This window comes from Folsomia candida, unplaced genomic scaffold (genome assembly GCF_002217175.1).
Source record: "Folsomia candida strain VU population unplaced genomic scaffold, ASM221717v1 Fcan01_Sc014, whole genome shotgun sequence".
In the NCBI taxonomy this organism is placed as follows: domain Eukaryota; kingdom Metazoa; phylum Arthropoda; class Collembola; order Entomobryomorpha; family Isotomidae; genus Folsomia; species Folsomia candida.
The window spans coordinates 1,940,935-1,956,210 of record NW_019091206.1 but is presented as its reverse complement, the minus strand read 5'-3'; the positions used below and the strand labels follow the sequence as shown (position 1 = coordinate 1,956,210).

General features: G+C 40.3%; 1 protein-coding gene across 1 annotated transcript; it reads left to right on the top strand.

The window, feature by feature from the left end:
• The first annotated feature begins 10,013 nt into the window (after positions 1–10,013).
• On the top strand, positions 10,014–14,302 carry LOC110856083. The gene is made up of 2 exons (XM_022104524.1): positions 10,014–13,081; positions 13,162–14,302. The coding sequence occupies exons 1-2, from the start codon at positions 10,014–10,016 to the stop codon at positions 14,300–14,302; spliced, it is 4,209 nt and encodes a 1,402-aa protein (XP_021960216.1).
• Positions 14,303–15,276: the final 974 nt, after the last annotated feature.

Here is a 15,276-nt window from a genome sequence, read left to right as displayed (position 1 = left end):
ATGAAAATTATTGCGAAAAAACTGGTCAGTGCAAATTTATAGATTTTAGCATGCTCTCGAAAACTAATGGAGTTGACTCTTATGGAATACAAAAATTTTTAAAAAGTGATGTAAATAAAAAATTTAGTATTAGTCTTTATTTATATGATGAGAAGGACAAAGCCATCTATCCATGGGTGGTTACGGATGAAGAAAGAAAGTTTCACATGGATTTGCTAATCTTCTCACCATTCGATAACGCCGACTTCTACCACTGTGCACTTATTTATGATTTTGACAAATTTATGCGATCCAAGACAGCAACAAGTAGGCTTTATTTTTCCAAACGATGTTTGTGTAGGTTTTACAAGGAAAGGTGCAAGAATAGAACACCTACAGAATTGTGATTCCGGCAAGGGTATAAGAACTGTAAGTGCATGTAATTAATTCCGATTTATTGAATGACACATATTCATATTAACATTAACACAAACTAGGTGTTTCCAAAAAAGCCATACGCGCTCTACAAAATTTGCTGGGACAGTTGTGAATTTCCTGCATACGTTGGAGCCGATTTTGAGACACGATTGGTTCCAATTATGGAACATGTGCGAAATGAAAATGTATACTGGAAGCACTTTCCTCTCACCATTGCGTACGCACTGGTTGAATGTGGAAGAGCAGAGAAAACTCGCTTTCTTATTGGAGAGAACTGTGACAACGTGGTTTATTATTACTATTATCATTATTTTCGCTCATTTGTCTAGTTGGAAATAAATACTAAATTAATTAATTCTGTGACAGGATTTCATTGAAGATATGATTGAGCTGTCAGATGACTACTTAAAGAAGATTCAAAAATTCCGTTACAATATCAACATGAGTATTCAAGACTGGTTGCATTACGCCACTTACCCTAATTGCGTAATTTGCAAGGAACCGTTAAGGGAGAGCGGAGAAGAAACAGAATTAATTTTTACAGAAGAACAGTTGGACAAACTATCAATTGATGGCATATTTATCAAAGAGGAGGAAGTGCGACAGGAACTGGAAGATGAGGAAAATGAGGAGAATACAAGAAAATAAAAGAAAATTGATGATAACAAGAAGAAGGGAGTGGTCAGACATCATTATCATGCAGCATACCCCACAATTGATCCTTTGACCGGGAAAAAAATCCTACCTGGGGCATATCTGGGTCCAGCTCATTTCTACTGCAATTTTTTTAACAAATACAAAGATAAATTGACTATATTATTTCATAATTTTGGTAAATTTGACAGCAGGTTTGTAATAACAGGTTGTTTCAAAGCTGGGATTACTAAAATTGAAGTTCTCGCAAAGTCTAGTCAAAATTTCTTGCAACTAATTGTAGCAGGGAAGTTGAGATTTATAGATAGTCTAAATCTAATGCCATTTGCCCTACGTGCATTAATAGAAAATATGAAAAATGACTTAGGGCTTTGGGTTTTTTAATTTTAGCTTTCTCATGACTCATGCTTAGCACGTGGCAAGTACTATGTTCAAGAGACTTAGGTCCATGGTAAATTTTAAGTACGGTCTGTGTTGTTTATGTTGAGACCTTCGTCGGTAGTGTTAATTTTTGTTGGCTCCGGCGAGAATTTCTTCGGATTGTGACCTTTAGCGCGTTCAGCATTGCAGGGGTCCTTTTTAAAATTTTTGAAAATTTTGTTTTTATGTTTATTAGTTGAAGTTGAGTCGAGGAACCAATTTATAGCACACTTGGCCAAATTTCAATTGATACTGTATTGTTACAACAGTGTGAAAATCTCAGAATTTTTTCGCAATTGTTTTTAGTGTAAAATAATTGCTACTTGCTCCCATTCTTTGTTTTCTACGATTATCTACGAGTTAAGTGTTACAAACTGAACAAACTTTTCTAAAAGTAAATCGCACGGGGAACCCAATGAACTTACCAGATTTTTAATCGGATAACTGGTTTTTGAGAAATCAGCTGTTGACAGTTGACCCTGAATAGCTATGTAGTTATGGCGATATCGCTTCTATTTAAAAGTTTTTTTTGGAAAACACTATAATAATCGATTATAATCCAAAATAATCGTGTATTTAGACGATCATTTTTTTACGAAAAAATAATCTAATCGCCAATGGAGAGTTTTGACCCGATTATAATCAGGAATCGATTATAATCCACATAATCGCTAACCTTGACTACCCTTATTATAAATTTTTATTACTGTATTTATCAAATAGTGAATTTGTGTATCACAGAGTCAAGTCTTTTGACACTATTGCTTTTTGCAAAATATGAAATTTTTTTTAGCCCGAGTCAGGGCTTATGGAACCGTCGTGTCCGTCTGTCAGTCTGTCCGTCTGTCTTGCGATAACTGTCGTTAAACCCATCTTATCGACTTGAAATTTGGTACCCATGTAGTATGGGTCAAATGAGGAGCTAAGTTCGAAGATGGACAAAATCGTATCAGTGGTTGACCGGTGGGGGTCACATAAGTGGGTGGGGTATTTTGTACCAACATTTCAAAATAGTGCTAGAGACATAAAATTTGGCCTGCATGTTGCTAATGGCATCAAATTAGAGATTCTGACTAAAAATTGGAAAATTTTTCATGTATTTTAGAGGCACCCTATCGGGTCACCCATACCGGTTTATTCGAAATGCTCGTAGAAAATTGAAATTTTGCACATATTATTCAAATAGCTTGTAGCGAAAGATTCTGAATAGAATATTCCAAAATTTTCATGTACAGGCACCCTATCGGGTCACCCATACCGGTTTTTTCGAAATGGTCGTAGAAAGGTGAAATTTTGCACATATACTGCACATAACCAGTAGAGAAAGATTCTAAAGAGATATTGCAAAAGAAGTCATGCAAACGTTACGTTTGAAACGTACCCTAGAGGGTCATCCATACCGGTTTTTCTTGAAATGGTCATAAAAAGCTGAAATTTTGCATGAATTGTGCAAATTGCTCATATTGAAAGAATCTGATGAGGAAATTTCAGAAAATTTCATGCAGGGGTACCCTATCGGGTCACCCACACCGATTTTTCAAGATGGTCGGAAAAGGGTGAAATTTCGTGAAAGCGTGATGGGTATTTGTATTTCAGGAATATTTTTGTTTGAAGAAGCCAATCGGGTAACCCACACGGCTTTTGCAAATTTCTGTGGATGGGACTTGTGTCATTGAATTTTGCATAACTTTGGTAACCTCTTGGGTTAATTGACCAAAATTCAGAAGAGGGGACTCTGACCCGAGTCAGGGTAAGAGACCCTGACTCGGGCTAAATAAACACTGCACACTGTAGGTTTTAAAGTATATTTTTATGACAATTTTTTTTTAATTATTAATTTTTTGTAATTTACGAAAATTTCTTGAAATCATGAATCTGTTTCAACGTATGAAGATTTTCTAAATTAAAATTTTACAAAAAATTAAAACTTGTTAGAATTATGACTTTTGTATTTTGAATTTTATTAAAATACAAAATCTTTCCAAAACATTCATCAATGGTAAAAATCATAATTTCAAAAACAAATGCTCAAATTTACAATAAAATCATAATTGAAAAATCACATTTCGAGAAAAGATAAAATTTCAAAAAGACTTTATAAGTTAAAATACAATTTCGAACAATGTTGGATTATTTCGATTTACAAAAATTTGCATATTTTTTGAAATTTCGAGAAAAAACACTTTTACACAAATTTTGAAAGAAGGTTAAGGGATAAGCGATTTTTCTGGGCCCGATGCTATCATTTATTTGTGTCACCATGCGCGATTTTTGTTACCGAATTAATTAATAATTAAAAACCTGCGGTACAGACTTCATTGAGCCCGAGACAGAGTCAGGGTCCACTTATGCATTTTCCGTCTACTGGTAATTAACTAACATAACCCACCATCGATAATTAATGATAGGTACACAGGTGTATTAGCAAATATTTCTTGTTAGTTTGCATCAATTTTTGGCCTTTTAAGATTGTCCTATAAAATTGTTTAGAGTTTGTCACACTGACTTTGCCCGTCTGTAAACTTTGCACAGTAACTTTATACAATAACCCTCCAACCTACCGACTCAAAATTTTGCACACATCACCTTTGGGTCTAGAGGAGTTCGAAGATGGGCATAATCGGTCCCGCGATTAACCGATGGGGTTCATTTAAGCGGTTGTTGTACATAGGAACGATTTTCAACGTGTAAGAAGCATAAATTTAATATGAATGTATGGCTTCGCAACTAAATATCAAAAATTGTAGATGTCCGAAAATAGAACTCAAAAGAGAATTATCGTGCCAACAGACGGGCTAATCGATCGCAATAAGTACTTAGGAGGAAAGCTTCCCCAGAGGGTGTGGTGGGCGCAAATATGGCCATGGAGTCACTTCCGGGTCATAATTCACTCATAGGATGCAACGATATATCCAAAGGACATCGAAATCTTAGAGGGGCTACTGCGGAAGCTCCCCTCCTTAGCTTTAGTTTCTTCCTATACATGATATGGGCCTTTATTACGGGCCTTCGTAGGACCTTTTAAGATGACTTTAAAGTTTAAACAATCCTAAAAGGTCCTGCGAAGTTGTTTTCAGTAAGTCTTTCAAGTATTTACATGTTCTCCAGTCTCCATGACTAGTGGAAGTTGCTTCCATAAAGATGTAACATTCCAAACTTTGAAATGCTGCTCGTACATATGTACGTTATGTTTAGCCTTCCTTTCAAATTTTAGCTGAATATGTCAATCTTTAGAAATCGGTTGGGTCACCCACTAGGGTCCCTCTGTTGATTTTGTTACATTTAACTCATATTATTTCAAAAGTTACCATTAGAGATCTGTGAGCCCAATTTAAGCTTTGTAAGCTCAAGTTCTGAAAATCGGTGGGGGTCACCCGCTAGGGTCCCTTGAGTAACAAAAATTTCAATTTTTAAGTATTATTCCAACTTTATACCTCCATTGGAGCCAACGTGCCGAATTTCAGCCTTATACGACTGTTTCGAATATTTAGCGATCGACCCCACCCGACTTATATGACCCACACCGGACAACCACTTGACCGATTTTGCTCATCTTCGACCTTCCCTCATACTTCGCCCCATACTATATGTCTACCAACTTTCAAGTCGATCGGGTTAGTCTAAAGAGTTATCGCGAAGGCGGGAGACAGACGGACAGACATACAGACATGACGGTTACATAAGCCCTGGCTCGGGCTAAATATAAAATACAATAAAATAAAATGTTTCCAAGGACAAATAATATTGCATTTTTGGGTGTCAAAACGGCATATTTTGCTGAAATCCACCCCCTCCGGATGTGAATTTCGCATCGATGCCAGCATGGAGGATTTGTGAAATTGACATAAAATTGAAGGTGAAAACCTGCACGATTTTTTAAAACTAATTTCACAAATCCTCCATTCTGGCAACTTGCTCAAAATTGAGGCCGAAAAAGCACCTTTATCCCTTAACATTTTTTGGATAAATCAATGAGATCAGTGAGGAGCATAAATCTGTACTGATATTCTATTACAAAATAGCTTGTTTTCGCTAACGTATTGCGAAATATTTCGCTTAAACCTAAATTTGCACCACATGTTCCATTTGAAGGTTTTAGTTTCATGAAATTATCCGTCGAATGGCACTAATATGGATCAAAGATGGTTCATCAAAGATCTAGATGGGACATCAAAGGTGGTTCACTTGTTAGATATGTTTATATTGATTGTGTATACTGGTCGCAAGTTGTAAATCAAAATGTTAAGAAGGTTGACTTTCCATAATGAACACAAACGTTTTCTTGGTACAAATATCCATCCCCAAATCATAATGATTTAATCATTCACTCTATTTTCTAGATAATGGTCCTAATTTTTTATACAAATATTCGCATAAATATGTTGCACAATCGTCTTAAATATGTTTGTATAACCACACATGTATAAATATATCTAATTCACCTGACATAAAGTAGCTTCCATATGCATTGTCACTCTTGCATTATACTTAGTTGGAATTTTACTTCATCCATTTGTTTGCATGATTTTGCACATAATTTAAAATAACTTTGTGGGTTAAATTGAACTCCTTGAGACAGTGATAGTAAACAATTTGAAAATAAGCACGCTCAGAATTGCAAAAGTTTTTAGCAGATTATAAATAAGAACCTCGCAAACTTGGTGAATTTGATGCTACCCAACGGCCCAAAATATGAGTTCTCGACTATGAATGAATGGTCCCATTATGAACGGCCCCATGGATTTGTTGTACCAACAAAGTGGGTGTGTTATACCACACCCTGTAAGGACGGTACAGTCAGTGATGCAAATTTCACATCACAGTGTGATTTAATGTGATTTCTGTGATTTAATGTGATTTGTGTGATTTGTGTGATTTCTGTGTTTTCTCAAAGTAAGGAGTATCTAAAACGTGAGCATATTTTGTTTTTGAGTTCGCTAGTTGATGAATCTCTCAGTCATGTAGATAAGTGTTAATTTTTTAACATTCAAAAGTGTTGAAGAGCATTTTCGGCGGCACCAAAGTCCGAATAAAAGTACAAATAAACTTTCTACCGTTTAACATGGCGTCATTCGGTTTCAAACTAAACCTCGTTACAGAGTCGCAAGAAGCTAAAGTTGAAAGAATTCTTGGTAATTGTGAAAATTATGATGCCGGGGCAATCCCAGAGCAATCCCGGGGCGATTTATCATCATGAAATCACAATTACACTAAATCACAGAAATCACAGCAAAATGGCTTCTGTGATTTCTCGGAAAATCACATTAAATCACACAAAAATCACAGGTTGTGATTATCACAGTCGCACCCCTGGGTACAGTATTAAATAATTTAGAAAATGTAATTCTAAAAAAACCGCAAGCGAAGGTTCATAAAATACGACAACATGTAGCCCGTTATGGGCTTCAATTTCGGACACTCTGGCACGATATTTTTTTGCTTGAAAAGATATTTTCAGCACTGAGAGAGAAAGTAATCCTGAGGAGGAGAACGTACGACCTTTGCAACTCCAGAATTTGAATCAATGTAATAGAGTGGAGTTAAGTTGTAAATATATGAATAAATTTCATCTACATTTACCCTGATTAGTTAAGGAATTGTGGGACCAAAGTAAGTGCCTTCGCCTGCTGCCTGATGAATACCTGATAAGTAGCGATGTTATTGATTTCCGGTGTTAATCTTGGACATAAATTGTTGCCGAGAGTAAATAAATTGTTTCCGAATGGAAATGAATGAATCTATGCGATGATATTACACAATAGAATGGAAATATTGGTTGAGTGCCATCGCACCGTGTTATTGTGTTACCACTCGACCTGAGTTTATTTGGAGTTTAGACCATAGACCTGAATATCAGACTCCCCCATTCCTACCCTTTTCCATGGCCTGATATCTCCTCACATTAGGAAAAATTGCCAAAACTCTGTCCCAAAAGTGGGACGATTTCCTCCATTCGAAGCACCGACATGAGGTCGCATACTTCTCACAGTGACACTCCATTACCCCCACCAATCTGAACCTATCCCCGGACGGGAATGGGACATCCAACTGCTTAACCGTCCCACTCGTCGAATTACTTTCGTTGAGGAACGAATCGTACAAAAATGATACACTCGCCTCAAAATATTCCTCCTCCGTCAACCTAACATTGCACGCATATCTAGAACTAAACATTCTGCATTTTTCGTCCCTCGAAATCCGGATGGACTTGATAATCGGGAACTGCACGTTATAGTTCAACCTAATTACATCAGTACTCCCTTCAAATTTCAGCTTTATATTTGGCACCACAAGCGCATTGTTCTCCAATCGATTATCCTTGTCCTGAGCTTGCAAAAACTCGACGACCCTTAATTTTGCCATGACGGGAAAAACTATGGTAGGATTGTCCTCTCCAAAAAATGATTTAATGAATATAGGACGGAAATTTTTCACCTCGGAAAGGGTGAAATGCTCCAAGCTTATCGCCACAGTTTTCAAAACAGAGGGCAAATTTGTCATTGTAAGAAAACAGTGACCAAGTTCTAACTTTCGGACGTTTATTGGATGTCGCATAGGCAAATTTAAGCTGAGGTTGATCAATTTCAAAGATACGATATTTTTGGAGAAATTGGTGAGAAAACTATCGACCACGGAGAGGCCAATTCCGAGGAACGAAATATTGGTAAGATTGGGAAATAGAGGTGCCAATTGGGATATCAGTGATGATATTGTTGCCTCTCCTTTTTCCGATTCTTCCCGCCAGTGGCACGAGCCGATTTCGAGCTCCTTTACTTTCGAGAAGGAATTCAGATTTGGAGGCAATTTCAAATGTTTTGTACCCGCTTTTTCCAACGACAAGAGGGACACGTATAATCGGAGGGAAGTCAGATTGGGGAAGGAATTTGATATGGATTCCAAGAATCTGGGCCACTCGGATACTGGTAGGAGGAAAACTGTCTCAAGGGAGTTTACTTTGTAACCATTTTTTGAAATAAAACCTCCACAAGGGCCGAGGCGGGAAAGATTTTAAAATTCTGAGAGATTTATTTTTCTCGGGCAGTTACCTCTGGCGAGGATAGTTTTCTCATGGTGAATGAGATTTTCTTGCCAAAGATAAAGCCGGTGTAGAACGAAGACGTTTTCGTACTTCAGTTTCCCACACAGTGTCGTACATTCGATGAGGTCAGAGTTTGGGAGAAAGGTCACAATTACTTCCAAAATCTACGTACATTCAAATAAATACTTACAAAGTGTTCTACAGTAAAACATATATCATTTTGTCGGGGGTTATGCAATAAATAAATAGTTGCAGGATGTCGCCTGAAAATTTGTCACTGTTTTTTTATCCTAACAACTAGCTGGTTATGTGGTGCCCGTGGGACCCCGTGTTTTGCGTAATTTAGAGCATTTTTACGTATGAAATTATTCTCATATTTTGTGTCTTATGTCGCACCACTATTTTAGTTCGCGGAGTGGTGAGTTGGCAGTAAAAGGCATGCCATTGCCCGAGTAACCTTGATTTTGTGAAGGGTAAATTTAGTGTGTTTTAGTGTGCTTTAGAGAGTAGAAGAGCGAAGACTGACTACTGAGAAAAGGTCCCGTAGTGGACATTGATGTAATAATTAGTGTGTTAATTGGTGTCAATAAATCGGCGTTGCTTATTAGAAATCGTCGTTTGTTGTGCACATATTACTTGCATCAATTCTCGGAGTAAAGTAGCAGTCTACCCTTTCACACATCACTACGACGAGCACAACCCACCACAAACCAGAATAAGCTCACCACTGGTAGTGGGAGTGGTTATTCACAAAGATTCCAAATCTTTTGGCGCCCCCGGGTGGGCTTGTGTGTTAGTTTAAGTGGTAGTGTGGAGGAGCCGTTCATCCCATTGTGGCCCCTGTGCAGACGGTGGGAGGAGAAGAACGTCGCTCTGAAGCGGACCAGGAAGGAAAGAAAAAAGAGTATTTGTGGTTTACTGTCGCCCTTGAGGACAGTCACTCCAGGTCCGTATCGTTCCAGGTTTAGAGTTGTCATAACTAATTGCTTTGTTCTGTTGGGTCTGTTGGTCTCGAGATTTAAAGAGGAGAGAGAGCAGCCGGGTCGTCCACTCACGAGTATAAAAGGGGGAGGAGGACTCAGCAGCCACTCGGACTACAAGACCGCGACAATTTGGTGTATTAAGCCGGTGTCGGGCTACCGAAATCGACACGCCGAGTACATCGTGGTTTACTCCCACCGGACGGGAGTATTGCCAGGTCATACCGTTTCAATTTTGTTCGTGTGAGAATAATTCCTAAATATGTGGGGTTATTTTGGTCAGGATGCAGCGAGGGGAGGTGGCGGAACCAGGGCTTTTAATCAAGAGGAGCTGGAGGAGATCATTCTTCCTCCGCCACGAGAAGGGTCAAGGTCACCACCACCACAGAGAGCACCAAAAACCCCTCAAGCTCAACCAGGTCATCAAATTCAACAAGTGCAACAAACCCCATTCAATCAACTCAAAATGAGGAGAAGTGTCAATGGAATTATTGAATGAAGATATGGAAATCGCACGTGAAGAATTGGAGAAGCAGCAGCCGGACCAGGCAATTCTCACTCGTAAGCTACAAACTATTCAGCAGTTAACAGAAGAGGCAGAGCACTACGCAGGTCAAGTTCTCGACCACTACGTACTGAATAATATGGAAGACAAGTTTCGACAGAGTAGAAAGAAGTGGCGAGAAATAAATGAAAATTCAGTGGAGATGATCTTGCGAATCAAGACGGCGATCTCAATTCCTAGTCGACCAGGATCGCCAACCGGAAGTGCTAATAGTTTAACTTCGAGTGGAGGTGAAAGAAAAATAAAGTTGCCCAAATGTAATTTACAAAAGTTCGACGGGAAGATGAGAAGTTGGCTGGGATGGTGGGCACATTATGAACAGATTCATAACGACCAGTCATTATCAGTTCCCGACAAATTCCGCTCCCTGGTTCAGTCCATGGAAAGTGGAACGGAAGCAGCAGAAATCGTAGCAAGTTTCCCGAAACTTCCCGAAAATTATCCGAAAGCGGTCAACATGCTAACACAAAAATATGGAAAGAAGGACATGCTGGTGGCCATGTACATGACGGATTTGGCAGAGCTGCTGTTCAATCAGGACAAGAGGTCGATTTCAAAATTCTTTATGGCGCTCCAAACTCAATTACAGAATTTGGAGTCAATCGGAGTCAAGTCGGAGGAGGCGTCGCAATATCTTCTCCCCATGATCGTGAAAAGTTTGCCAAAGGAGACACTCACAACGTGGTTCCGTTCTCCTCTCTCAAAATTGGATGGGTCAATTCTCGTTCCACCAAAATCAAAACTAGAATGTTTGCTCGAGTTTTTGAGTGACGAAGTAGAAAGTGAATGGAAGATTGAGATGGCAAGTGGGGAAAAGGAGAAAAAGAAAAGCGGGCAACGTCATTCTCCAAAGAAAGCAAGTCAAAAGGATGAAATCGCGACAGCAGCTGGACTCATCTCCGCAAATCAGGCGTCAAGTTCGTGTATTTTTTGTGGTAAAGGTCATCTCAGCAATTTGTGTTATGCGGCTCAGAAGATGAACTATAAGGAGAAAGAAAGTCGGATTCGGGAGAAGAAAGTTTGTTTTTCATGCTTCAAATTTGGACATCGAGCTGCAGCGTGTAAAGCCAAAATTCAGTGCGGAATTTGTAACAAGCATCATTATAGTCTCATGTGCTACCATCATCCTTCTAATAAGAATATGGAAGTGAATAGTGCAATGAAGGATGAGGGCCATGAACAATTTGGAGGACTGCAAAGCGGGTCGTCGAGCGCCATGGCGAGTCAAGAATGTTCGGGCACCGTACTCTCGCGACCTTTGCTAGTTCGACTCTACGACAACCGTGGCGGATACAGAGTAGCAAGATTGCTCTTCGACGGAGGAGCTCATCGCACGGTCGTCCGGAAAGATACAGTGAAAAGGTTGGGGTTGGGATCAATTGGGGCATTCAAACAGTCAAAGATGGTCTACAGAGGAGGAGTTACAAAGGAATTGCTCCACCACAACTACCAACTCAAAATTGGAGATTTGAGTGGACGCCACATCCGTACCCTCGTCGCACATGATGAAGAGGAAATTGTGGGATTTATTCCGCGCATACCGCGAGGGGAATGGATGCAACAACTCGCACAGAAGCAGATTTCAATCCCGGATTTCCACTCCAGCAATCCAGAAATAGAAGTTTTGGTCGGAAATGATTATGAAGGAATGATGATGACCGGCCGCATTGAATCTCTTGAGTGTGGAGTCACCGCCATTCAGTATGTCTGGGGGTGGGCGTTATCCGGGAGAAGACCAGTGGGGGTAAATACAGCAGCAGTGTCACTCTCCCTTGTCTCATGTCAAGCGTCCATCACGTCACTTTGGAGTCTCGAGAGTTTAGGGATCACAGATCCAGCCGAAGTGAAGAGCAAAACGGAAAGAGAAGAGGACACTTTGAGAAAATTCGGAGAAAGTGTGACACAAAAGGCGGACGGTCGTTTCTCAGTTCGTCTTCCGTGGATAGTGGAGAACCCTCAAATTCCGGACAACCGATTTATAGCAGAGAAGAGGCTGTTGTCCGGAACGAAGAAATTATTAGAAAAGAACAAGATCAGAGAATACGGAGCACTGTTCAAGCAATGGGTGGAGGAAGGATTTATCGAGGAGGTCAGCACTCAAGACGACGTAGGCAAGAAAATAGGAGTGCATTATCTTCCCCACCATCCAGTTTTCAAACCGCAGAGCTTGACCACCCCCGTACGCCCAGTTTTCGACGCCTCATGCAAAACTGGACGAAACCCATCACTCAACGACTGTCTCGAGAAAGGGCCCAACCTACTCGAGCTCATCCCCTCCCTCATTTTGCGCTTCCGGGAAAAGAAGATTGGAGTCATGGCCGACATCCGGAAGGCTTTTCAGATGCTCGAGGTGGATCCAGTGGACAGAAATTATTTGAGATTTCTGTGGTGGGAGGATGACGAGAAGAGGACAGAAATCAAGCTCTTCCGTCATTGTAGAGTTGTCTTCGGAGTCAATAGTAGTCCATTTCTCTTGGGTGCTGTCATCGGGACACATCTCAAGACCACCGTTCCAGAGTATCAAGAAGTAGCGAAGAAAGTGGCGAAATCTCTCTACGTGGACAATCTCGTCACGTCAGTGGACACGGTGGGAGAATTAGAAGAATTGAGGAGCAAGTCAGTCCAACTTCTCGCAGCAGCGAAGATGGAGCTCCGCCAGTGGGAGTGTAGTGAGTGCCAAACTGGACCTGGCAGCGACTACATCTCTCACTCGGTAACGAGCGTCCTGGGGATGAAGTGGGACAAGAAGGAGGACTATTTGTTTGTGAGTATTCCGAAGAATGAGCTCCCAGCAGTGATCACAAGAAGGACACTCTTGTCGCACACACAGAGTGTTTTCGACCCGATGGGATATTTGAGCCCTGCCACAATCATCCCGAAGATATTGTTACAAGAATCGTGGAAAGCTAGCAAATCTTGGGATGAACATTTGGATGAGAAGATTGAGAAAGAGTTTAGAGAGTGGTGGGGGCAGATCGGATCAATGGAGAAAGTGCATATCCCACGGTACATTGGTAATTGTGCTCAAGCTACCTACCAACTCCACGGATTTTCGGATGCGAGTAAATGTGCATACTCCACGGCAGTAACATCAGAGTGGACGACGGTGGGAGCATAAGGTGTCATTTATTACAAGGAAAGTCAAGAGTAACTCCAATTCGACCAACCACCACAATTCCAAGACTGGAGTTAATGGGATGCGTCATCTTAGCAAGATTGATGTCGACAGTCGTGGTGGCGATGTCATTACAGTCCGTAGAGAAGTATTTTTGGAGTGATTCAACCACTGCCCTGGCATGGGTGAAACGGAACAAGGAGTGGGGGACCTTTGTGGGAAATCGTGTAAAAGAAATCTGCAAATTGTCATCCCCAAACGAGTGGTCACACATAGCCGGCCCACTCAACCCAGCGGACCTTCCATCGAGGGGTTGTTCCCCAACCAAATTAGTAGACAGTCGATGGTGGGAGGGACCCGAGTGGTTGTCAAGACCTCAAGAAGAATGGCCGGTCAGTGAGGAAGTTGCAAGCGACGAGGCGGTAGAAAAGGAGAAGAAGATTGGCGTCTCACTTGTGTCAGTGGAGGCAACAATTCCATGGTACGCAAGGAGATACTCACTCGCCTCCCGTAACATACGGCTAGTGGCCTGGATCCTACGATTTGTGTCAAGATGCAAACGAGCTACAAAAGAGGCGGGTAATCTCTCACAAAAAGAATTATGGAAAGCAGAGAAAGTTGTGATGAGTATGATCCAGTCAGAAGTATTTAGTAAAGAAGAGTGGAAGAATAAAGCTCAACTCAAAATCAAGAGATCCGAGGATGGACTACTGGTCGTCGAGACAAAGTTAGTAAATAGTGAAGAAATGAGTTTGTACAAATTCCCAATACTGCTCCCCCATTCGCACGAGTTTGTGGCTCAGCTAATTAGAGAAGAACACTTACGCCACGCACACGGAGGGATTCAGTTTCTCATGGGAAAATTGAGAGAGAAATATTGGATCATTCAGTCTCGTCGGGCCATCAGGAAGATTGTGAATAGATGCGTGAAGTGCAGGAGGTTTGCTGCAAAAAGTCAAGACGTTGAGTCAGCACCACTTCCGAGGAATCGTATTCTGGACGCCGTCGACCACATTATTATTTTCCCGGGGCGTCATAATCTCGCTGAAATGTATATTTTCACAGATCTCGTACTTACTTCACTCTTGCTAACTTGCGCCATAGTTAAGTAGTTACCATAACATTGGCGCAAGTCGCAATTAACCAAATTAAGCACCTAATTCAATTTGCATATCGATGTACATTTCTCCGCAGATTTTACGTTAAGCTAATTTGATTTGCATATCGATATACACACTCAAAATAAGGTAGTAATGAATCATTACCATACGGATTCACTATGTGTCTCTACTACGTCGGTTACGATTTGTCGTAGAAATGGTAATATTAATTTCAGGGAAATTAAAATTCATTACCAAATATTAAGGAAGTGAATACCATTATGTATTAAATTTGAATTTCCCTGAACTTATTATTACCATTTCTACGACACATCGTAACCGACGTAGTAGAGACACATAGTGATTCCGCATGGTAATGATTCATTACTACCTTATTTTGAGTGCACATTTCTCCGCAGATTTTAAGTATGTTCGGAAACATTCCTATTAAATTTCGAAACTTTTTCGATCTTAATTTTACTCACCTTTCGCTTGCCGTTTCCCCCATGGATTTCCCCACCTCCGTTGAAGCTCCAGTCCACCGTGGGTTTCGGCACCCCCACCGCGACGCAATCCAGTCCCAGATCTTTCTTCCATGGAATTTCCACCGTTCCAGAAAAAGTCGCTATTTTCGCGGAAACTGAAAAACAATTAGGAAATCTTGGGGATAATAAATATTACAAAATTCTTGAGATATTAAATTCTGCCCGAGTTATGATCAGGGCTGCATTTCACGCATACCTGTTCACTTTCATTCATTTGAGTGATTGTGATGGTGAGTAATGGTGATTGAAAATGAATTTCCTGTCATTTGAATGAAAATGATTGAAGTCTTCCGTCATTTCAGATGAATGACTGTGAATGAAAGATTTCTCACTTATTTTATTTTTCACCGTATGCTTAATACATGGGACGAATTAAGAAATGAAGTCTGATGAAGAGAAATGAAATGAATTTGAACGAAAATAACTGAATGTGAATGAAAA

What these genes read in the sequence shown, in the direction of transcription:
- LOC110856083 (XM_022104524.1), top strand. Translation starts at nt 10,014, where the DNA reads ATGGAAATCGCACGTGAAGAATTGGAGAAGCAGCAGCCGGACCAGGCA. An exon ending in GAGAAAGTGCATATCCCACG is followed by an intron (nt 13,082 to 13,161) that starts GTACATTGGTAA and finishes ACTCCACGGCAG; the next exon opens with TAACATCAGAGTGGACGACG.